Source organism: Xyrauchen texanus, chromosome 26, assembly GCF_025860055.1.
Source record: "Xyrauchen texanus isolate HMW12.3.18 chromosome 26, RBS_HiC_50CHRs, whole genome shotgun sequence".
Classification (NCBI taxonomy): domain Eukaryota; kingdom Metazoa; phylum Chordata; class Actinopteri; order Cypriniformes; family Catostomidae; genus Xyrauchen; species Xyrauchen texanus.
Window position 1 is genome coordinate 10,347,065 of NC_068301.1, and position 26,340 is coordinate 10,373,404.

General features: G+C 38.2%; 1 protein-coding gene across 4 annotated transcripts in view; it reads left to right on the forward strand.

Moving 5' to 3' along the window:
• The window catches only part of LOC127620042 (growth factor receptor-bound protein 10-like), a 69,685-nt gene that overhangs the window by 33,583 nt on the left and 9,762 nt on the right, over positions 1 to 26,340 (forward strand). For 3 of the 4 annotated variants that reach the window (XM_052093118.1, XM_052093116.1, XM_052093117.1), the window contains 5 exons: positions 19,804 to 19,960; positions 22,241 to 22,356; positions 24,341 to 24,415; positions 24,691 to 24,828; positions 25,094 to 25,204. In XM_052093118.1, the coding sequence (XP_051949078.1) occupies positions 19,804 to 19,960; positions 22,241 to 22,356; positions 24,341 to 24,415; positions 24,691 to 24,828; positions 25,094 to 25,204 (597 nt within the window). Of the gene's footprint in view, positions 1 to 18,519; positions 18,672 to 19,803; positions 19,961 to 22,240; positions 22,357 to 24,340; positions 24,416 to 24,690; positions 24,829 to 25,093; positions 25,205 to 26,340 lie in introns of those variants that run through there. The other variant, XM_052093119.1, reaches the window with a different exon arrangement.

Sequence of the window (26,340 nt, forward strand, 5' to 3'; positions counted from 1 at the left end):
CCCTATCAGCTGCTATTCATTCAGCACAACATCAATATTTATATCAAATCTTACCTTTGCTTTAACGGTCTGTCAATCCAAAAATTTATTTTAACAATGTATTTACCTTAAATGTGTAAACCATTCAAGAAAGACTCATGAGCTCAGAGGTTGATTTAGATATCTCTAAAGGTGCGTACACACTGCCAGCGACATTGTGCGACAGCGACTCCATAGCATTCATTTTCAATGAGAGCACAGCGACTTCCGGCGACACAAGCTGTCGCGACCGTTGGCTACTAGATGTGGGCGTGTCCAGCAATGCGACAAAGTTGAGAAGTTCAAATTTATTCAAATGAAGTGCGACTAACGGAAGCGACAGCCAATAGGAGATACGACGGGAGAGCTCACGTGATCCTTCTCTCTCTCTCTCAGCTCCTGCAGTAACGGAAAGATGGATGAAAGGCTAATTCTTGCTGTTAGAAATTTTACAGTGCTCTATGATATGTCTCTTCCCACGTACAAGGACATTTTTAAGAAAAATACTGCGTGGAAAGGTGTATCTGAGATCGCGGGGATTTTATGGACCCAGACAGACTGGCATTTGCGGTTTCGCCGCAGATAAACAGCCGCTATGGCAAACAGCACGCCTGGTTTCTCATTCATCTTTGATATAAAGCATTTCATGTACTGATTCCATTTATATTTAGTCTTTTCCCTCCAAAATGTTTGTTTTTAGTGGCAAGAAAAGCGATTCGCTGTTAACAGCAATGGAATGACATCCGTGAATGTCATTTATAAACGTTACTGGGCAAACAGTAGTGGGAACACCCACTAGCGACGTCACCGCCAGCCACTGGCGACCTGCAGCGACAAAGTCGCTGGCAGTGTGTACGCACCTTAAGGCAGTGTCAACTTAATTTATAAAAAAAAAAACTTGTTTAATCAGAAAATTGCAGAAACTAAATGTAGCATTTCAAATGATTATACAATCCAGTCGAGTCTTCCTATACTCTCAAACTACATAAATATTGTTATATATCTGAGTATTTTGCAACAAACTTGATTGTGATTTTAGGTATTAAGAACAGTCATATTTGAGATTTTTCACATGAGTTTGCATTACGGCTCACTCGTTTTGGAAGTGTTTGAATGAGAGAGAATGGAGCACAAAGTGTTGTGTGTTGGGGGCTTCATTATACAGAAATGTTGGGGGCCTGGGTAACTCAAGTAAAGATGCTGACTACCACCTCGACACGTGCTATGTCTCTGCTCAAGCCTTATAAGATGCGCTGATTGATGGTCTCCGACGTGGAGGCAACTGAGATTAGTCTTTCGCCTTAATCCAGGTGGCGGGTCACAACACCACCACAAGGACTTGGAGCACACTGGGAATTGGATATTCTGAATTGGGGAGAAAATAAAGAAATGTTAGGATACCAATATAGTCTAAAGTACAATAAAGACATCTACAGTCCCACAGCTTGGCCCATTACATGGACATAATAAATTGGGCATTATGAACCTCAGAGGAGACCTTTTGAATCAACATAGGATGGAAAGATCGTTGAGTCATTTCGTAGTGGACACAAAGGCCTGGCAAGATTTGGTTCCTTTGAAAATACAGCTGGAAAAGGTTTTACTTCTAGACATGGAGTCAAAAGATTATTTGCAATGTCTGAGAATTGTTTGGAAAGATGGTCTTCCTCCCCTTGAGTGCTTTTGCCCTTGAGTGAATCTAGAACAACTAAAACAATTTGAAAACAGGACATGACATTAGCTGAGAGGTTGAACCCAAGGCAGTCTGCTGATGTGCAAGTTTCATCATCTAGAGTTTTTTAGAGTGCAAAACCAGAAAGTATTCCAGATACAATGCAAGTTAAGCTCAATCGACAGCATTTGTGGTATATAATGCTGATTACCACAAAAATGTATTTCGACTCGTCCCTCCTTTTTGTTAAAAAAGGCAAAAATCAAAGATACAGTAAGGCACTTGTGGAAGTGAATGGGGTCCATTTTTGGAGGGTTTGAAGGCAAAAATGTGACGTTTATAAATTTATAAAAGCAGTTACATTTAATTCTTCTGTTCAAAATCTTGTATTATTTGAGCTGTACAGTTGCTTAAATCATTTTAGGGTTTTAGGGTTTGTTCACGTTACATCGTCATGGAAATTAAGTTGTAAAATTGACTAACTTTACACAGAAACGGTTAGAAATTGATTTTATCACACTGAAAACCATGTTAACATGCATTGTCTTGTGGCTATACTTTTTAAATAGTCAGAGTTTTGCACAAACATTTATGATTAACCGCAATCACTTCCATTGTAAGTTCCTCACTTTAACCCAGATTTTTGATTTTTTTTTTTTAAAGAAAAGTTGGGGCGAATTCAAATACATTTGTGTCAATCAATATTATGCCACAAATGCTGTTGATTCAGCTTATGAATCGACAGGCATTCATAAGCTTTATGTCCTAGAATATGTATGGAAATTTCTAAAGGGAATACACTGTTTTTCCCGCTATGTTCAGCTCATTGAGTGCAACCTCTAAAATTATTTTAACAAATATTTAGTAATCGTGAATGACTGGAAATTTTATGGCAAAGTCATGGAAATCCATTGGTCAAAAGACTGGGAAGCCTGTAAACTTGTTGATAATTTTGCATGTTGTTGGGCCGATGCGGTTCATTATATTAATCAAATGTATGATTTTAATGACATTTTTTGTTCAGGTTTGAATGATAAACAAGTTTGGTACCGTGTTGGGTCACCACTCCAAATTAAAATCTGAGACCTGAAGCAAAACCACTTTTATAGGCAGCACAGGCCATTAGTAGGAATTTAAAGACCTAATTATCTTTGGGCATTACTTGACATGATGATATCACAGAAAAATGTTGTCGTTGGGTTAAAACACATGGTTTCTTAACGTTCTCACGAGGATTGTCTGACCCTTAGTGACCGCAGGGCATCAGACAGCACTGCCCAGGCAATGGCGAGCATGACGTGGGCACACCACACATTGCTCAATATAGTTAATGGTCTCTTACAGAGCGTGGGAATGGAATAAATTATGTTGTGTATGTGTGTGTGTGATAGTAACAGTGTGTTTGCGCTACTATAATCATGTGCTTGTGAGCTCTGTCAGTTTGCATGGCAAAGATGGAATCTTATAATTTCTTGTGCATTCTTTGCATTACACAGTTCTTTGTGTTTGTCTAAAGATGCTGAATACCACCCCTGGAGTCATGAGTTTGAATCCAGGGTGTGCTGACTGACTCCAGCCAGGTCTCCTAGGCAACCAAATTGGCCCTGTTGCTAGGGAGGGTAGAGTCACAGGGGTAACCACCTCGTGGTCACTATAATGTGTGATTCTCGGTGAGGCGCTTGGTGAGTTGAGTGTGGATGACACGGAGAATAGCATGAAGCCTCCACACACACTACGCCACATGATAAGATGCGCTGATTGACTATCTCAGACGTGGAGGCAACTAAGATTTGTCCTCCGCCACCGGGATTGAGGCGAGTCACCATAAGGACTTGGAGCGCATTGGGCATTCCAAATTGAGGAGAACATTTTTGCAGTTTTGATTGCATGTTTACTTTGACTTTAAGCTTGCTTATTTTTGTAACATTTTAGAGGCGTGTGTGTTTGTGTGGCAAGAGAGTACAGGTCAGACACATTGAGACTTGTAAGAAATACATGGAAATGGAAGGAAAATATAGTCTACTGAATCTTAACATTTTATTTTTTTCTGGTTTGAGACCACTAGTAAAAATGCTTCCATTTTTAAAAACAAATTACAAATTTAATACAATTGTTTTCCATTTATATTGTCAGCTTAACATTTTGAGTGAGATGTTAAATTGAAAATGTAGTGGTATTTGGGGTGTGGGTCAAAGACCTGATGCTTTGTTTTTACTTTTAGATTTGTATCTGTTATATAAAGAACATTTTGAAATTACTAAACTTAAAATAATGTAAAGTTTCATGTGACTGTAAAAAAAAAAAAAAAAGGTAGTTTAGAATAATCATTTGATTATTTATTAAAATAACAATTTATTTTTAAATATTCATGTTTTAAAAAATTGTGTCCACCAAAACAAAGTCATGTGGAGTAACCAACATAAAGGTAATCATAAAACGGCGTTTTGTTTTTGATTTTTGTCATCACTAAATATCAGTATTTTACATTTTTATGAAAAGGCACATTTTGTTCAGGCCATATGGTATAACCCTGAGGAAACTAAATTCACTCATTGAATGTCCAAAGAAAGTATATTAATACCTTTTACTTTATTATTACAAAACATTAAGTCATTAAATCAATGTTTTTGTCGAATGCTATAAATCTTTATTCAAAATATGTACACGAAGATTACATTTGAACAAACTTGACCCATGTGTTTTAAATATAATTTATTTTTTTTAATGCCTTCTCATTTTTATCACCTCGGACAACCTTTTTTTCCCCAATGACCCATATCCCCCTTCAGCTTTAATGACAGCAATTCACTTGAGCTGGCATGGACTCCAAGTTTGTGCAAAATCAGTTGACCCATGCTATCCAGCATGATTTGAGACTGATCCAAAGATCACATCTTGTGTGCTTCAGTGAAAGCAAGGATTGAAACCCTTTGTAAAAACGAGTTAATTTCGTCAGTGTTTCAAAGAGTTTTTTGGATTAGTGAGTTAGAAATAGTATACAATCTTATAAATGTCTTATTAGTTTTACATCATCACTGTTTTAAATATCTCAAAATCTTTAAAAACAAATTAAATGATTTTCAGAGTTTTGGACCCCACCCCATGTTACGGCTTTCCTCTTTATGCACATTAAAATACTAATAGTGTATTCTCTGCATGAGTGATCCATCTCTGATGTAGTATCTCAAGTATCAAGTGTTGAACCTGCCGTGACCGCTGTATTCTGAGTGAGTGATTAATGGCATTGTGCCAAAGTGAATGGAACCACAGGGGGTGCGTGTCTGAGTGTTTGTACAGTGCGAAACAACACCCAGAGCCTGAAGAGACTCATAAAAGTCTGACAGTAAAATGATAAGTGATTGAGTGTGAGCAACATGCACTAAACCAACACAAACACATCTGTGTGCGAGAATGACGATGACACCTTACGTGTTTGTTAAACTGGTCCTCTTTGTTGTCAGTCAGGGTGAATATAATTATTTTTTTGTAGCACACACAGCAACAATTCAAAACATTACAGCAGCATTTGGTGTCTATCAGGTCTGAGGTTTACACAAATATATACATATGCCAAGAGAGAACAGAATGTTCAGACTGTTGGCTTGGGTTCTTATTTGAGAATGATGATATCACATGACAGGTTTGTACTGTTGCATTAACCTATCTCTGGCTTTCCAGTACCTGTTTATTATCACTAAGACACCCACCATCCTCTGTATGGGCTTTAAACTAGGACTGAATATTATTATTTTCTCATGGCAGGCTTTGGGTGATGTTTATGATGTTAATGTTGTTAGTTTAGCTGGTTATACTGTTGTAGTTATTACCTGCCTTTGGAAATGGCTGTATGAACTTTTCACAGGATGAAATGTATACAATGTTGTATAGGGTCGTCTTGTACCTTTTAATGAATGGAAAGTATGAGTGCCAAATGCTGACTAGAGGAAGATACTTCAGACATTATTTTGTGGGTCTTTGTCAAATGGAAAAAATTCCAAGAGATTTTTTTATGAGTATGAAAATCTGCAGTGGTTCTTAACTGGTTTTGCTTCAGAACCACGATTTTACATTGGATTTCAACACCAAAATGGTTTATCATATAAAAATGTCCTTAAACCAAACGACAGCTTTGACATTTGCAGACAAATCAGAAATGTTCCATTTTGATAATTTATGAAACTTTTTGCACTGTACATATTTTAGCAATCCGTAAAAACATCAAACTGATCAAATGGCCATTGAAAAGCTCTCAAAGTGTAGAATACAACCAGCCTATTTGTTTTACTAATACTTCACTATTACTTACTATATTTTTTTGTATGTGTCTTTGACATACATGTGAACAGGTGTTGCTTATAACTTCATGAAAGAATAGAACATAAAATATTACATACCATTACTTATTCCCATTTAAAACAAGCCCACACACAATGTAATCTGATACATAGATCATTAGATTATCCACACAAAGGACAATGTGCACACCGCACATAATGTGCTATCTGGCTAAAAACATTTTAGCTTTCCTGGATCAGATGACTTCATCGGAAATTATGTAGTATGTTGTCCAGCATCATGGAATGCTAAACCAGTCATATAAGGATTCAGATTGCTGCAGCCAGAGGTGGAAGGCATCCAGATATGGGCAGAGAGGATCGTTCACTCTAATTACATATGGCCACCAGGAGATGGTGCCAAGTACATGACACAGACTCCATGATGGAGCAGATGACACAGAATAGAACTGAATGAGATCTGGTTACTCATATCTGCATGCCTAGGAGAGAGCATACGTTTAGTAATAGTTGTATTTGCATGTGCATGTATTTCTTTGTATACTTGTGTTTTATTTATATGGAGACATTGTTGGACACTAGTATAACACATTTTTGTAATGCAATCACTTTTGATTGCTTAACACATTTTTTTTTAACTTCGTTACAGGTGACATGTTTGGGAAAAGAACAGTTTCCAGAGCTATGTTTTTTGCTCCCTGAGATTTATAATGTAAAATCAGAAAAATAAAAAGGTTAGCTTTTGACTAAAACTGCTGAAAATAAATCATAAAACAATTAGAGTCTAATAATATTAATATATTTTCTTATTATATTCTTCTCACCACAATTGTACAAAGAGGTTATCTGAGTGACCGTGGACTTTGTCAGTTTGAACCAGTTTGGCCATTCTCTGTTGACCTCTCACATCAACAAGGCAGAACAGAACTGCCGCTCACTATGTTTTTTTTGTTTTTGGCACCATTCTGAGAAATTCTAGAGACTGTTGTGTGTGAAAATCCCAGAAGATCAGCGGTTACAGAAATACTCAAACCAGCCCGTCTGGCACCAACTATCATCCATGCTATTTTCTGAGCAGCCAATCATGTGGCTGCAGTGCATAAAAAGACAGATAAACATACAGATATGTGTCAGGAGCTTCAATTAATGTTCACGTCAACCATCAGAATGGGGAACAAATGTGGTCTCATTGATTTAGACCTTGGCATGATTGTTTGTGCTAGATGGGCTGTTTTCCTCCCCAATTTCGAATGCCCAATTCCCACTACTTAGTAGATTTTCGTGGTAGTGCAGTTACTCCCCTCAATCAGGGTGGCGGAGGACAAGTTTCAGTTGCTTCCGCTTCTGAGAATGTCAGTCCGCACATCTTAACACTGGGTTCACTGTGCATGACACAGTGGAGACTCCGGTATTCTCCGCCATCCACGCACAACTCTCCTCGCTCCTCATTGAGAGCGGGAACCACTTATCTCGATCATGAGGAGATTACCCCATGTGACTCTACCCTCCCTAGCAACCGTGCCAATTTGGTTGCTTAAGAGACCTGGTTGGAGTCACTCGGCATGCCCTGAATTCGAACTCATGAGTCGAGGGGTGGTAGTCCGCGTCAATACTCTTTGAGCTACCCAGGCCCCCAGATGGGCTGGTTTGAGTATTTCTGCAACTTCTGATCTCCTGGAATTTCCACACACAACAGTCTCTAGAATTTACTCAGAATGGTGCCAAAAACAAAAAAACATTCAGTGAGGGGCAGTTCTGTGGATGGATAAACACCCTGTACAATTGTGGTGAAAAGAATAACATCTCTGAATGCTATTTTGAGATGTGGGTTGTTGATGTTTAGGCAGGTGGTTTTAATGTTCTGGCTAATTGGTGTATCTCCTTAATAAATTTTTTTTATGTTTTCTTTATAATTCAGAACTTAAAGGTTTAAATGTAAATGTATTCACACTTAACACCAGGAGATGAACGTTATGAACTACTACTATAGTCTGTGAAAAACTGATTTGAATTTTATTTCACAACAACTCACACCAAGCTTTTGTTGTAGCCTACAATTAATTACCCAGCAGAAATTTGAAGTCCTTTTTGAATTCAGATTATTTATTTTTTTTTTTTTTAAGGGAAGACTCCATCAGACCAAACTGTCTCTTCAGCATAACAATACTATAAAACTGATTATGTACCATGTATTATATTGAATGTTGTTTGTCTTGCCTAGGTCTAGTGTCCTCACTTGACTGCTTGTTAATCAGATGTGCTCATAACATCCTTAGACTGTCCTGATTTTAAAGATAGGCTGACATTGTTAACATATAACTGGAAAACATGGGAGAACACTTCTTTTTTTTTTTTTTTTTTTTGTAAGGTGGCTTTTTTAGTTTATCATCGGGATGGTGCAGTCAGCTGACTAGACTTTGCATGCATGCTTTGCCAGATCGAAGTAATCAAATTTATCTTTGTTTTGGCCCAACTTTCTCTTTTCTCTCTGAATGGCTCATTTAATTGATTTTAAAGTTTTGTCTGCATTTTAATCTGGGATAGGAGAAAATATTTTGGGTAGACAATTCTTGGTTTGATTTACCCAAAAAGTGTAAACTTTATGGCTCTGTCCAACCATTGCTTCTGTCCAGAGCAGCCCAATACAGCAAAATTGGCTTAACCAGTGGCATAACTTTAGGGCAGGACTATCTGTTTGTCTGACCAATGACAGAAGGGAGAGTGTTTGGGAATACTGTTTGAAATCATCATTATTGTTGCGTTATTTCCCATTCGTGATGCTAGTGGTGCAGAAATGACATTTATGCATTTGGCAGACACTTATCCAAATTGTATTCAGTGTGTACATTTTCTCACTTTGTGTGATACCTGGGAATCGTACACATTATCATGTTGCAAGCACCATGCTTTACCAGTTGAATTACAGGAACCATAATTTACACAGTCTACCTTTAACCATAATGCACTTTACATGTACAATGAATGATTGTCTGAGTGGTCCTGCTTGTTTGCGCTATCCACATGTTTCATCCATCCAAAACCCTAGATGAGAAGGGTTTCCAAGTAGTTTGCTGCACAAATATTACCATGTGACTTTTCACAGCTATGTTTATGTATAAATTCATGGGTGTGTGGTTTCTAAATGCAAAAAGCATTTTAGTTGTAAACCCATCTGTATGGTCCGAATTACATTTTTATTCCTTGTTTACCCAACTGTAATGGGGCAAAAGGGAGAGGAGGTGAGAACCGCCTAGACAATATAAATAGTTTAATGAAACTTAAACAAAAGCACACAAACTTAAACACATACAGGGCAGCTGTATATATATCTCGCACACACTACCATTCAAAAGGTGTATGCTTAAAGGTTTGAAATAATTTTGTAGACAACAAAATAAATGTGCCACCTATATTAATTTTATTTCATTATAAAAAAAAATGTTGTTGAATTTTTAATTGGTGACTTGAACCAAATAATAAAGAACCAAATAATAAAGAAAAGCAGCCAATAAGTGTCCCCAACATAGATGGGAACTCCTTCAATACTTTTTAAAAAGCATCCCAGGGTGATACCTCAAGAAGTTGGTTGAGAGAGTACATGTCTGCAAATTCTAGGCAAAGGGTGACTACTTTGAAGATGCTAAAATATAACACCGTTTTGATTTATTTTGGATTTTGTTTAGTCACAACATAATTCCCATAGTTCCATTTATATTATTCCATAGTTTTATGACTTTACTATTAATCTAAAATGTGAGGAAAAACTATTCTTTGATTGGGTATGTGTTTGTATTCTTTTTCTGGCCTTGATATCCTAGCATATCATATCTTAGTCGTATTAATGAGTTTCATTTTTAAGGAGGAAACAAATGCTCATTTTTATGGTTTATGATTATCGCTGTGTGAAAACATTTTTATTCTTAGTTTACAAAAGCATCCAAACTGAAATACCCCCATTAAGCAGAGCCTTTGCCAAAAATCTTTTCCCAGGTGACCCATTAAACATTTGTGCTGTGAAAGGAGACACCATCACAGTAGAGTTAGATAAGTCTGTGCGTGTGGATCCCATCCCCACCCCAGTGTGTACACCTTATGCCTGTTTGCTTCAGTCTGTGTAACAGAGCCCAAGGAGACACTCAGAATTGCACAAACCCTCTCACACATTTCCCCAGTCAGCTGACTGCAACACAAACCCCCTAGAGATAACATAACCCAAGATTACTAAAAACAACAGCATGGGAAAATAATGCTCTCCTCCTTAAATCACCCTTTCCCTCTTAGTTCTTAACTCTGTGCTCTGCTCAGTGTCTGGTGTGTAATATAGGCAGTTGATTAGAATATTACATTTTAGGAGAAATGGTTTCAACCAACAATAATATGCTGGAACTCAACTTTGTCTGTGCAGTGAGACAGGGATTCATTTCACTTGTGCCAGACTTCAGCCTCATAGATAACTTGGGAAAGTTACAAGATGTATAATATATATATATATATATATATATATCTCTATCCTGCAGGGACCAAAAGTCTGAAACCACTTAAAAATATCTTGGAATTTTATTTAAATCTGGATTTAAACCAAGAACAGGTGTGATGTGAAATATATTAAAGATTCTTAATGTTTCTAGGTTGCTGTTGGTATGGTTGCAGATTTGCGCTTTTTGTTTTTTAAACTACAGAAGGTCAGATTGTTTTGTTCATATTGACACTTCGTATAAAGTCGCAATTTACTTTTATATCGCACAATTTCGAGCTGATTTTACAATTGAAAATAAAAAGTATACAACTTTATTTCAAGCTATTGTGAGCTGATCCAGTTGATGTATATTTATAAAGCCTATAAAATGGCATGATAAAAAGAAATTATTAATAAGAAAGCTATTAAGTCGCATTTCCGAGTTATAAACACATTTGCCACTATCTCTCACAACTGCGGCTATATCTCAGACCTGTCACTATATATCTTGCAATTTCAACTTTATTGCTCATAATTACAATCTTGTATAACAGTTTTTTCTCGTCATAACCTAAAGGTAGAAACTACAAGATATGAGGTGGCCTGGGTAGCTCAGTGAGTATTGACGCTGTCAACCACCCCTGGAGTTGCAAGTCTGAATCCAGGGTGTGCTGAGTGACTCCAGCCAGGAGCTAAGCAACCAAATTGGCACGGTTGCTTGGGAGGGTAGAGTCACATGGTAACCTCCTCGTGGTTGTGATTAGTGGTCGGTCTCAATGGGGCATGTGGTAAGTTGTGCATGGATCGCGGAGAGTTGCATGAGCCTCCACTTGCGGAGTCTCTGCGGTGTCATGCACAGCGAGCCACATGATAAGATGCGCATATTGACTGTCTCGGAAGCGGAAACCACCCAGATTGAGGTGAGTAACTGCGCCACCATGAGGACCTACAGAGTAGTTGGAATTGGGCTTTCCAAATTGGGAGGAAAAAGAGGATTAAAAAAAAAAAAAAACTAAGATATGAAGTCGCAGATCTGAGCTAATCAAAAATTTGTATTTTTTTTTTTACTATTCCGTGGCAGGGTCTGTCTTCCATAGCCATTATAACAAAAGGGGGACACAACAAATACTGAGAGAATCTAAATTCATGGTACTTTTGCATTACAACTTAATGTAATAAATGCAAATAGAAACACTTTCACAAGTTGTCTCATACTTTTGGATACCACTGTACATTATAATTTGCCATAGAACAGCTTCTAAAGACCAGAGAGGGACGTTTTACACTAATATTTGAAGGTTGTGAATTTTATTTCCTTGCCAATGTATATTTATTTGTTTTATTTTTATTTTTTTAAAAAAATTAATTCCTAATGTTTGCATTTTTGTTAAGACTTGGTATAAGGATCATATCTTGGTGGGAAAAAAAAGCTTAATAATTGCACTGTACTGTTTGATACATGTATGTTTGAAAGTGTGCAGACAGAAAATGTATCTTGTGGCAAATAGGATTTGTCACCAATTTGAACCTTTTGTTGTTCTTTCTGGGTTTGTTTCTTTCCATTTCTGTAGCTCGCACATGCACACACCAACTGGCTCCTTTCTATGAAACCTGAAACCTCCAAAGCTGTCACTAAAGTTTATCCTGTGGGATTTCTAAACAAGGGCATGCATGCATGTATGTGTCAGGGCAGGTTATATTTTTGCCCGAGTGTGTGAACATGGATTTTTACTGTATGTCTGTGACGTAAGTGAAAGTCAGGGTCATTATGAGTTCAGCGAACTGAGGGTGGTTATGCGTTTGATTGCATGCGTTCGTGTGTGCACATGCATGTGTAGGTTTTGTGTGCGTCATGGCTGAAATTGAATTTGTTCTGTAATGAGTGAAGTGACTGATCGCTGCAGACAGAACAGTTTAGAAATAAATTCACTTGGTCATTTTCCAGACAGTCACAGGTCTCTCATAGTCTAATTTACTGTGGCCACAATTTTGCCATCTGAGACAAATTTTGGGATTCATGAAAGTTGTTGGGCAAAAATGGCAGTCATGGATCATTTAGAGTGACATGTGTCTTAAATTCTTGTCACACCCCTGCAGTGTGACCGCTCCTACAACAGCCGTCTTAATGCACAACAATGAGCACAGCAATTGCTGACTTGTAAGTGTCTTTATTCTAGCTTGAATATATGATATGCAACAATGTAAATATGTTGTTAATATCTTGGCCTACCTTTCACATTATGATTGTACTATCAAAATTACCTTGTTCGCTCATTCCCACTTTCACTCAGCTACAACAAATGTCAGACTCTCAGACTTTTTGGTTTCTTTTCCATGCAAAGCATTGCCAACATTAACTGGCTTGCTTGAGTTTGTTTGGTACGATTTCAGTTAGATTTAAAAATCAAAATATTGAATATCTTAATCTCTCATAACTGCATTTGGTTTGATATTGGTTTGATTTAGCATGAAACAAAAATAGGAAAGAGCTTTGCTGTGAGTGTATTGTTTTAGAAAAGGGGAAGTGAGGACATGATTGCAGAAATTTTACACTTCTGTCCGCAGTCTTTATATATGCACATGTTCTGCTTGTGTCTAGAATAACTGTTTTTGAATCATTTCATCTTTAGACAGGCCTAACATTTTTAAAGTCATCATTTGTTTTCTAGGTTTAGTAAAGCAAAATCTAAATCTTTTCAAGTACTCACTGGGCCATGCATACCCCTGGTTGGGATCACTGGCTCGGACTATGTTTTATCTCTGAGAATTCTACTAGGTTTGGAACAATATTTGGTTGGAAAAACATAATTCCAGATGCTTTCTTATCAAGAAGACCTAACGGACAAGAATGTTCATATATCTTAATGGAAAATGTATAAATTCTGTATGACCCTTTAGCTGGGCATTTCGGTTGTTAATCAGTTTTGATCGCTTGGTTTCACTAATTTATTTTGATCCTTTTGATCTGTCAGTGTGAAGGTCAGTCATGCTACAGGGTGTTTGTGTGCTGTGGCCAGTTAATTAACTTGCCGTTCCTCCGTACAAGCTTGCATATACATGCAAGTGTCTGTTTGCTTGTACGCTCACAAGCACCACTAGATCTAATTTTTGTTTGTTCACAATAACACGTTCACAAGCTCACAATTATGGTGAAAACCAGGGCAGTGTTGCTTTGATGGACAGATGCGTTTGATTGACATAACGTTGCATTACTCACAGAAATGCTGAGCAACATCAGTCACAACACTATCACTCTATATCTCATTTATATGTATATATATATACATACACACACGTGCATACTATTTATAAGATATAGTATCTCACTGTAACAGGACTGGTCTTTGTAGGAATGAGGAAGTGGGGTTCAGGTAATGTCACACTCTTTTAGTTAACTCAAAATACACTCTAAGGCTTGAAACGTGCTATAGCTGTGTAGCTCTCTCTCTGGCTCTTGCGTGGGCTCCTCATCGCACTTCCCGATTTACTGCAACAAGAAACAGCTGTTAGACCTAATCTGTCACACAGGGATGAATCCTTACCGCTCACCCTATCCCTGGATGGACACTCAACCATGCCCTAGCCACACACCCCTACCGCCCGACTCAGGCCAGGGAGCTATCTGGCCTGTGTCTTTTCAGTCAGCAAGCTGGTGACAGCCAAATAGTTGCGAACAAACCTACGATAATAGCCAGCCAGCCCAAGGAACTGTCTTGCTCCTTTTTAGTTTTTTGTATTGGGGAAGCTGCAATTGCTGCGATTTTAGCAATTTGGGTCCGCACCTGACCATTGCCCAAGTGGATGCCCAGATACCATACCTCCACTTGCCCAATTGTGCACTTTTTCGGGTTTGCCAAGAGTCCCGCTCATCTCAACGATCGCGGGACACCCCGCAGATGCCACTGGCAATCATTACTGTTAATAACGATATCATCTAAAAGGCAGTGGCATAAGCACCGTGCAGTGTGAGGACTCGGTCCATGAGCCGCTGGAACTTAACCAGAGCCCCAGATAAACCGAAAGGAAGCGCCACGAATTGGTGTAAGCCGAACGGTGTGGAGAAGGCCGTTTTCTCACGGGATATTTGGGTTAATGGGATATTCCAATAGCCACAAATTCTACCTTGTTATTTGACCCAAAGTGTGGTGTTTTTGTTCTAAGATCAAGAATGTACTGCTTCTGGATATTGCGTTGCGTAATCCACCAGAACTAACACCAAGCGATGTATCCATGTGCCTTCCATTCTATTGGCCTGACGATGTCCATGCCAATTCTCTCGAAGGGGACCTCGATTAATGGCAGACGGCGCAATATCACTCTTGAGGTGACCGGTGGATTTGCCAACTGACATTCATGGCATGCCGCACACCGCCTGCGAACATCCCATTGTGAATTGTCGGCTAATAGAAATGGGCCATTTAAAATATTTAGTGTTTTTTTTCTAGTGACCCACCATTGTATTATGATGAACCGCCTGGAAATTCATCAAGCGATACAGCCTATCTCTAATAATTGAAAAGTTCGGATAAGTGAGTGCAAAATCTGGCTGGAGACATTGACCATCAATCACTTTCACTTGATCAAAGGCATGACTTCGTGACTGCTCCAGAGGGAAATCCCCAACAGGGAATCCTCTAAGGGCTGGGGAAGCTGAGATTTCCCCCTGCCTTACATAATCCTTACATGGAGCTGGAGGCTGATGGGGGATCAGATTAAATTTCCCTGGGGGAGGTTACTGAGGTAGTCAAACCCGGGGGTTGATGAGATCCGACCAGAAATGCTGAAAGCTTTGGATGTGGAGGGGGGTGTAATTGAAGTATTGAAGAGGAACAATGTTTGTTCCGTCCTGGCCATGGAACGACGGACAAGCTCTTTCTCTCGCAAGGATCTGCCCATCCGGTCTACATGTTTTGTTGATCTGGAAAAGGCATATGACCGGTTCCCCCGGGAGATACTGTGGGAGGTGCTGCGGGAGTATGTGGTTGGGGGGGTCCCCTTAAGGCGATCAAATCCCTGTAAATCCAAAGCGATAGCTGTGTCCGGGTACTCTGTTTTCGTTCCTACCCTCACCTATTGTCATGAAGTCATTGGTTGCTTTGGTTGTACTAGCGACCTAGCCGAAAGAACTAGGTCGCTAGTACAAGTGGCCGAAATGGGTTTCCTCAGGAGGGTGGCGGGCTTCTCCCTTAGGGTGAGGAGCTCGGAGTAGAGCCGCTGCTCCTTTGCGTCGAAAGGAGCCTACAGCTTGCTCACTGGGGTTATTAATACAATTATCATTTAATTATTTTTAAACACTATTAAAAATCGTATTTTATCTAAATTACACAATGATGATTAATCGACTTTATAGACATTAGTTTTATCGTCTGTTAATGCTGATATTCTGTAAAGCTGCTTTGAAACGATGTGTGTTGTGAAAGGCGCTATACAAATAAAATTGACTTGACTTGAGGTGGTTTGGGCATCTGGTAAGGATGCCCCCTGGGCGCCTCCCTAGGGAGGTGTTTCAGGCACGTCCAGCTGGGAGGAGACATTGGGGAAGACCCAGGACTAGGTGGAGAGATTATATCACACTGGCTTGGGAACGCCTCGGGGTCCCTAAGTCAGAGCTGGTTAATGTGGCTCGGGAAAGGGAAGTTTTGGGACCCCTGCTGGAGCTGCTGCCCCTGTGACCTGACTTCGGATAAGCGGTTGAAGATAGATTGGATGGATGGATGGATGGATGGATATAGCATGATTGTTTACATACAATATTGCCAAAGCAATACTGCATTGCCAAAACACAAAACAGATAATGACAAGACAAAATAAATTATAATAAAACGGTAACATAACAATAAAAATAGAATTAAAATCTATAACAATACACACTATTCAATATAAAATAAAAATAAGCATTTAACTAGACATTATGAACATAAACAAAATACTGTGAATGAAGTACATTAAGGCAGTAATTGATTTCTGAGTGTGTGCACTTCAAAATGGATCTGGAAAACTGTAGCCCTCATGCTAAACCTTTGAGAGTTTGTCAGTATTTCGCTCACCTCTGTAGATTTCTCAGTGAAGGAGAATATCTCTCTCTCTCTCTCTCTCTCTCTCTCTCTCTCTCTCTCTCTCTCTCTCTCTCTCTCTCTCTCAGTATCTGTATCTGTGTATCTTATGTATGTGAAAAATGGTTTATTAGTAAGTTGGATACAAAAATATCTCAAATGGAACAGCACTGAAATTATTTAACTGGAGTATTTCAGTATTTGTTATCCACTGACCTCTTTTCTATGCTTGGATTACCTCCCCCCCCTTTATACAGAGAACAATGCTTGAACAACCCTCAATTAACTTCCAACATACAGTTGGTGCTATGTGACCCTTGCAATGTTTGGAAAACCTTTATTGAACATTCAAAGATCCTCCCATGTGACCCGCACAGGCAGGCCTGAGCAGTACAGATTAAATGTTTGCTCGGAGCCACATGACTGTGAGGATGCGTTTAACTAACATTGAGTAAACACACTTGCGTCGTAAAGCTTATAAAAAGGGCAGTTGCGTCAAGAGAGCTGTATAACGCTGTGTGCATTTTAGACGACGTTCTGCAAACAGTTGTCATTGCTCCTAATGGTCTTGCCAATAACTCAACCCCCAAAAACTATTCCTGAATTTTCATTTTTGGGTTAACTATCCCTTTAAAATTAACATGTACAAGTAAGTGAATGTAAATTGAGAATGTTCAGTACAGGAAGCTAAGAAAATCTTTGTTTTACTGGTGGAGCTTTGTTAGTTTTTTTTTATTTACTTTTTATCATGGATTTCTTTTTTTTTGTGTGTGTATATTTGCATGCATACACACACACACACACACACACACACACACACTGAGCACTTTATTAGGAACACTAAACCTAATAAAGTGCCCAGTGTGGTCTTCCCATCTGCCTCGAGGTTCCATGTGCATTATCTATTCTGCTACACTTCACTACAATTGAACGGAGTTTTTTTTACAGAGTTTTAGCCTTTGTCATCTCAAACCAGTCTGGCTATTCTCAGTGGACCTCTCTCATCGAGACATTTTCCATCTGCAGAACTGGGGCTCGCTGGATTTTTTTATTTTATTTTTTTGGCACCATTCTGAGAAAACTATATTATATATACTGTATATATGTGATTTTCATTTTCCTCAAAATGAAGAAGAAATGTCTTTTAAATTGAATGTTCTATTGAGTTTTAAGTCAACAACACCCATCTACTCAACCTTAAACCTAACTGATAGTGTGAGATGAAAAATGCAATTGTTAAAAAAACCACGTCATTTTGTGGTGCTTCTATGATACTTTAGGCTCACATGAAAACGTTTGTGCTCTTCAGGCTTCGCACCCCGGCCCGGTCCTTTTGTATTACAAGTGCAAAGCTCTGTCAATTGAGCTATGATGCAGTTTAATCACATTTGAACCAGCTTGTAAATGTAGTTGGTTATGGATTGCAAATTGCCTTACAAGTTATGCATGATATTAAATTTGTTAAGATGTCATAAGATAGCATTTAGCACAAATGTAGGGATAGTAAAGTGATTCTATTAGATCAGGTTGAAATTCACACACACAAGCAGGCTGTTTCTGATTTGTACAGAGTTGTGATTTGGCTGTAGACGCGAATCAGTATCAGCACAAAGTGATTATTGAATAACTTTTTAATATAGACACAATATGGCCAGTTTTGTTGTTTGTTATTGCTCTTTCAATGAAAGAAGTTCCAAAAGAACACAAAGCAGTGAACCAAATGGTGAAATGTTGCAAGTGCTGTTACAGAATATGAGCACTTCTTGTCCAAATCAAATTAGATGACTGGAACTAACTGTTATAAATTGGTATATCACTAGTAAATATTGTAAAAACTTAAGTTCCATCAGAGTCAAATAGTGTTGTGTGAAATAGATATTAATGAAGAACATCTCGATGTAAAAGTTTTATTGAAGATTAGAGGTGCTAGTTACCACACACACACACACCTAGAGTATTGTAAGACACAAGCTGCTTGTCAGCTGAATCAAAGTCTCTCTTTCTTCCCATTCTCAACTCTCATCCCCTCTCTTTCCTTCCCTCCTCCCTACCCCTCCCTCCTTCTCCTTTCTCTCTCACTCACACTCTTCTCTTTCTCACTGTAAGTGTGCAGAGGTTGTCTCTGAGTGAAAATGCCATCGTATTCGCCGGACTGTTGCTTGTATCATGCAGTAGAGGTAAGAATGACAGTAGTTAGTTTCTGGCATCACGTTACAAAGAAAAATAGAGAAACCTTACTGCAGCCACTCTATATTTTTAATTGAATACCTTTTTAATTGAATATTTGTGTGTTTAAAGTGCATCAATTCTGTGCTATGTTATAACAGTGAAAAAAGTCAAAGTGTGCATCTAATATTATTATAGCTGCAATGTTTTACATTTGTGCATGGATGTTTGTATTTTTAGAAGTGCATGCTGTTGAACTCCACTGTTGATTGTGCACTAAGTTACACACATTGTGCATTAAGTGACTTTGCATGTACGTTCATAAAAAGTCAACCGTATGCTCTTCTTCTTTTGTCTTCTTTCTGGGCCGCTGGCTTTGGCATTTACATGAATTCTGCCCCTTAATTATTAGATCCTCTTGTGCATGCATGTTTGAGTCAGTCATGCTTAAGAATCTGTGCAGATACAGTTGAGGTGAATAAATCTAGGGATGTACAACAGCAATATCTTAAACATAAAGATTTTGAAATTTGTGAATTTTCTTTTTTAATAGACTTCTTGTAAAGTTATACATTGAGCACCATTTTTTGTCTGAAACCTTAGTTTATAGCTCATAATTGCATACATCTGTTTCCTGTTAGCATAAATGTCTGTAAATAGGACTTACCTTTTCTTTTAACTTTTTTGAAAACGGGTCTCATGTTGTAAGCAAGCACAAGCTGTTGAAATGCAAGCCATTATCTCTCATCTTGAGCATTGTGCGAAAGTGTCTCTATTTGACAAATTGTTGAGAACATGGCCTTGAGGTTACTTAAAAAGGATGGTTCTCCAAACATATTTGTAAAAAAATGTTTCTCATCCTTCACCCTCATGATTTTTTTTCCATGTAACACAAAAGGATATGTTTAGCACAATTTTAGTCTCAGTCACCATTCGCTTGCATTGCATCTTTTTCCATACAATAAAAGTAAATGGTGACTGAGATTGTCATTCTGCCAACTATTTCCATTTGTGGTCCATGCCAGAAAGAAATTCATACTGGTTTGGTGAGTGAGTGAAGACCGAATACATGTTTTGGAGTTAGCTGCCCCTTGTATGCACATTCCTAATTGACTATATTTATTTGTTGTGTATGTTCAACAGATTATCAAGGTTTTCAGTGAAGATGGTGTGGGAAAAGTCGTGGAAGTCCCTGCTGATATGACAGCCAGAGATGTATGTCAGTTCCTAGTCTACAAAAGCCACTGCCTAGATGACAATTGCTGGTCACTAGTGGAGCATCACTCCTTACTTGGTTTGGGTAAGATAGAATATGTATATATTCCTCTGTCTGCGTCCGTGTGTTTGTGCGACACACTGTTCTGTACAGGGACACTGGGTCCCTGCTCGCTGTGCTTAGTCTAACAGGAAATCACCTTTCAGTAAGCCCAGACTCAGTCTTATATACACATTTGTTCTCTTATTAACATTTAAAGGGACAGTTCACCCGGAAATTCAAATTCTGACTTCTATGAAATACAATAGGTGTAAGGCAGAATTTTGAAATGTACCATTTTATCCCCATAGATTCTTATAGTATGTTCCTCTGACTTAATCATAATTTCAGAATGGTTACTGGTATCCATTCTAGTAATGTTTCTGTTTGGGGTTAAAAAATACAATTCAAAACAGATCTAAATTAGGAAAACACAGGACTGCACTGCCATAATGTGTACTTCAGTCAGAGAATATAGTCATGTGAAAATAAATTGAATTTATTCTTGTTTTAGGTCTATGAGACCCAAAACATACTGTTATGATTTCCATTATGAGATCTTGAATCAACCTGAAAATATTTAAGGAAAAGTTCATCCAAATAAATATATAAAATGAGGCTAAAAGTCTGCCTAACATCTTTTTTTTTTTTTTGTGCTGTACAGAAGAAAATAAAAATGTCTTGCAGGTTTGGAAAATTAAATGATGAAAGAATTTTCATTTTGGTGTGAACTTCCATTACTCAAAAATTATCATTAATGGAATAAAGGCCTTGTTAATCCATTCAGACAACAAATAGAACGTAAGGGTTAAAAATGCGATCCATTTGAATTGAGAATGAAGCTGGAAAAGATGAGTAAGAGAATGAGGGTTGCAAAGAAATCCTTAATCTCACTGGTAATCAATGAGGACACGTGTGGCTGCCTCTTTCTCAGGCAGATTACAGATTAACCCCTGCCTAAATCATACTAAACAGATTTAACTCTGCCTGACCTTTAGAAATGCAGTCATCGCTCTCGTAGGGCATTTAAAAGGGCTTGTATCATGGTGTCTCTGACAGCGAGAGCTACCGACATAATTCAAACTGGCACAATCAACTCTTTGTTTTAATTCTTCTAGTTTAAAGCCGACATGGACATTTTTATGAGTCATGCTTTTTGCATAACAAACGTTCCTGAATTACATGTAGTCACATGGAATGATGTCATAATGTAATAGGGTGTGGTCTGCTTTAGTCTGCAGACAAATGATTGGCTGCAATCTCAAGGGAAGTTGAGCATCGTGTGGTTGGATGTGTTCCCCCAATACTTCTGGACACATTACACCATCAACATTACAAAAACCTTCTAGAAACATTGCTCTTACATAAACCATTAGCAGAGCGACTCTGCTGACTTTGCTGCCATCAGCCCCCAGTGCAATCAAGCTAAATACATGACCTCATCCCTCTGCAATGCCTCTCAATTTCTCTTTCTCTCTCTTTCATACACAGTCATGCTCGCTCATGTTCTTGCTCATTTGCTTTAGAGGAGTGAGTTAGTGGAAGAGGGGTCAGATATACAACAAACGCATTAGATGGCAATACAATACTTACAGTAAAGAGTTCATTTTGGTTATTTTATCATTATGGGATATTACACTATGCTGGACGATGAAATATTAGTAACTAGCAACTCTCTTTTTTCATTAGATGTTTCAGATAATTGTCATTGTGAATAACACCCTATACAGAAGCCATTTATAATTAGGCTGGTTTGGGGTGTACCTGACCCCAATCGGACAGGGGTGAGTCTCATGAAACCTGTCAAGAAAATGTCTTGGGACAAGTTTGCTCCAAAAACAAAAGAAACAAATAAGACATTTATATTTTGCATACAGAAAATTATGCCTTTTTGCATTTAAGATTTTTTAAATTGTGACATTATTTTTATGACCGTCACACACATTTTACTTCCCAATTTGTATTACTTCAATGTGAAAAAAAGGTAAATATGATATTCTCATTACAGCAATGTGAATGTACTAGCTTTCATTATATCTCATATATCTCATACAATTTTTTAAAGTTGCGGTTATGAGAATCCTTATTAAAAAGAATGGGAATAGTTCAAGTAAAACATCCGGGCCTATTATGATAATGAGAATTAGCGGGTAAAATGTGCTTAAGTGCCCTAAAAATGTTACAATACAAAAAAAATTTAATAGTCCTAAAAGTTGGTTTAATTTTTGTAATGCAATATATATATATATATATATATATATATATATTAGTCTACCAAAAATGCATTTTTCTTTTGCTATAACCATCATGTTTGTTTGTGTACAGAAAGGTGTCTGGAAGATCATGAGCTGGTGGTCCAGGTGCAGGCCTGCATGTGTCCAGAAAGCAAGTTCCTCTTCAGAAAGAACTACGCCAAGTATGAGTTCTTCAGAAACCCGCTGGTGAGTTCCACGTTTGTATGAGTGTAACCAACCACCAGCATTTCCTTCAGGCCACCCATGTTTTTCCTTCTCCCAAGACGACCACCACTCCAACCCTAAATGCTTCGAAATGAAAGGCTTATTAACCTCAAAAACCTCACAAAGTACACTTGATTTATGACCTACAAGTTATAAACCCCTTAAAAATGTAAATATCTCTATAAACGACAAGTTCCCACATTCCTGTTTTCCATATGCAAGAAAAACTCATGGTTAAGCCATTTGCAGCCGATCATGAACATCTTGTACAAGTTCCACCTCATTTAGCAAAACAAAATAGCTTTTTTCCCCTCTGAACAAGTACTTGACACCTTTTAACTGATGCCATTTTGACAAGTACACTTGAACTTGTCGCATAAGCGCATTACAGTGTGAACACTGTGGACCTTTATTTTATCCCACTTTATTAGCTTTTGGCTTTTTGTGTGCCTTGGAGAAAAATAATTCTACAAAAGCCTAATCTTATTTGAGCCTGTGCTTTCGTATGGTATGTGCAGTTGCGTGTATCTGCTTATGTGTCAGCATTTGAGGTTAGTCCGGTTAGTCCGAGTCTATCTGACAGAGCACTTAACCTGCTCTGGGTAATTCCTGGCTTTGGCAAATGCTTTGTGCAACTCATCCAAATTAGCCTTAGAGAAGGTTCGGCCCATGCGTGAGTGAATTCGTGCATGCTTCTTGCGATCGTGATCCTATAGCTCTGGTAAAGCATGGCGCTTGCAATGTCAAGGTTATGGGTTCAAACTCCAGAGAAGACACATACTGATAAAATGTACAGATTTCAGGAAAGACATACCAAGAGCTCAGAGGTTAAGCAATGATACAGTATTCTTCTGTAGAAGCCATAAGTCTGTGTTAAAAAAATACCGGAATGTAATTATTCGTTTCGTTATTCTTGAACATGCAAATTATCTGCCGATGTAGATGGAATACCATACTATAATACTCTTGACAGTGTTCCAGCTGTACTACTCAGCAGCAGCATTGCCCTCTACTGAATCTATAGCATGACACATACAGCGTGACCAGTGTAATTCAATTCCCAAATGAATTACTTTTATAAGCCGGTTCTTTTGAATCTACTCTGCAAAACATACAGTACGAACATTTACATTTACATTTATGCATTTGGCAGACGCTTTTATCCAAAGCGACTTACAGAGCCCTTATTACAGGGACAATCCCCCTGGAGCAACCTGGAGTTAAGTGCCTTGCTCAAGGACACAATGGTGGTGGCTGTGGGGCAGATTACCAGTTATATGCTTAGACCATTACACCACCACCACTCTGAACAGTGTAATGCATTTCTTGATCTAATGACTCTTATGAGCTGGGTCTTTTAAGTAAATCATAAACAGAGTGAGAGTGGTGGTGGTGGCAGAGTAGTGGGCTAAAGCACATATCTGTTAATCAGAAGGTTGCTGGTTCGATCCCCACAGCCACCACCATTGTGTCCTTGAGCAAGGCACTTAACTCCAGGTTGCTCTGGGGGGATTGTCCCTGTAATAATTGCACTAAGTCACTTTGAATAAAAGCATCTGCCAAATGCATAAATATAAATGTAAAAACACCTCAGCTGAGCATGCACTGAAGTGTACTTAATGATAGGCCTACACATTACAATGTTAGAATCTTTATTGAACATTTAGTGACAGCAGGAATATATTAGATTGCATTTATGGCTCTAAAAGTCTATGAAAGCACGACTGTTTTATATGTTATATCTCCGTTTAAACCTGAAATGATCATTTGGTGACAGACTGCTGAAAATGTATGTTTGGTTCATGGCTGCGAACTATTAAATACCTATGCAGAAAATGAATGGGAAACACATTTCTTGAATCAAGGGCTGCAGAAAATGTCGGTGATCAATATTGCGCTCTATTGGCAAATGTCTGATACAAATTGTCTTATCTGACTGAGCTTTCGTCCTTTGTTCTTCCCATAGAACTTCTTTCCAGAGCAGATGGTAGCATGGTGTCAAGAATCGAATGGTTCTATCCCGCAGTCACAGCTGTTACAGGTGAGAAAAACACAACTGAGCGGCAACTGATCTGCAGGTGAGAAAAACACAACTGAGCGGCAACTGATCTGTGACACAGCAAAATCTGGATTAGCCCACATTATTATCCGGTGCGTCACACTTGTATGACTGTGCGAATGTCAGTGCATCTGATGTAAGAATGTGCATCCGAGCATGCCTTGTGATAATAGAGAGGCCGACTTACTGAAGCATGGAATGCATCCAGGTTTAGAACTCACTTTCCAGATGGTCTTCTGCTTTTCTCTCCTGCACAGAATTTCTTGAATTCCAGTAGTTGTCCAGAAATCCAGGGCTTCCTTTATATGAAGGAGACAGGCCGCAAGTCCTGGAAGAAAATGTACATGTTTTTGCGTCGTTCTGGACTGTACTATTCTACAAAAGGAATGTCAAAGGCAAGCTAGATATTTACAAGACTTTAGTTGCTCATGTCTTTTGTAAAGATGAACTCACTGTTTTCACATTGACTTTTGACCGTTGCATATATGTATTCCTAAATCCTTTCTGGAAATATGTAATTTTTGTAGATTTTATGCTATATTTTATTTTTGATTAAAATAACAGGAAATTCCATGATAACTCCTTGATTCTGTTAATATTGATCATTATGTTATGCTGTCTGTGGGATCATTTTAATGAAGTCTTATTTGCGTTACTTAGGAGCCAAGGCACCTGCAGTTACTGTCCGACTTGGAGGAAAGCAATATTTTTACTGTTACGACTGGCAAAAAGATGCACAATGCTCCCACTGACTACCAGTTCTGCATTAAGGTGCAAGGAAAGATGGTCATTTTTGTGATGCTTTTAAAAAAATAATGTTATCATTAGCTGGGTTTCCATCCAACAAATGTTATGTGTATTTAATTGCGCCTAAGAAACCCTTAATGCAAATGCTTGGCTTGCAAATAAGCTCTCAACATTCGCTCAAGATTTAGTGCGCTAGTAGGAGGTGGAACTGCCACACTGTTGAGCTGACATGTCCTTTTTTATTCATAATCTCCTCATCGCCGGCAGGCACGGCAGTCATTTTCGCATGTGTTCGGATGTCACGGCGATGGCGCAACGCAACTTGTTATTGGCTGTTTGCTTGTCACTCGTTACACGCTCCTTTATTATGCCATATGATAGGCTGTTTATGATCCATGATCCATATGCAACCAAACTTAATGTCGATTTACATTTTAATGCATTTAAATGAAACTATCAAGCATTATATTGAGAAAAAAATTATATCGTTATCGATAAAGGTGTACAATCTATAAATACAGATACTGTTTTATCGCCCAGCCCTATGTTTAACCCACAGCTGGTTTTTATAGTGTGTCCACAATCTGCCAGAACAGTTTTGAGCACAGGCAGATGGTGGTGTGTGTGACTCACAGACCATTTTGATTCATGTTTTTAGAAATGTGCTTAAAAAATGCTAAACATTTAAATGGATACCCAGCTATTGACACATTTGCTTGGAACTTTATTGAAAAGAATTCACTTCAAAACTCTGCTCTGTTGACTTTGGGGAATAGTTTACTCAAAAATGAGAATTCTGTCTTTCACTTTCTTACATGTTGTTCCAAACCTGCATGACTTTCTGCTATGGAACACAAAAGGCGAATTAACAATACTTTCAAAATGTGAACTTTTACATTTAATGAAAGTGAATAAAGACTAGGCCTGTCTATGGAAAAAAGCAAGTCATACAGATTTGGAACAACATGAGGGAGAGTAAATGATGACAGAATTGTCCATTTTTATTTTTATTTTTTTTAATGAACTATCACTTTTAATGTGATGCCAAATAGCTTCCTTAGCTGCAAGATGGAAGTATATTTCCACTGATATTTCCTTAAATATGACGTAGTTATACATTTCATAATTGGTGATGTCCCTTAATTATAAATACCATATCC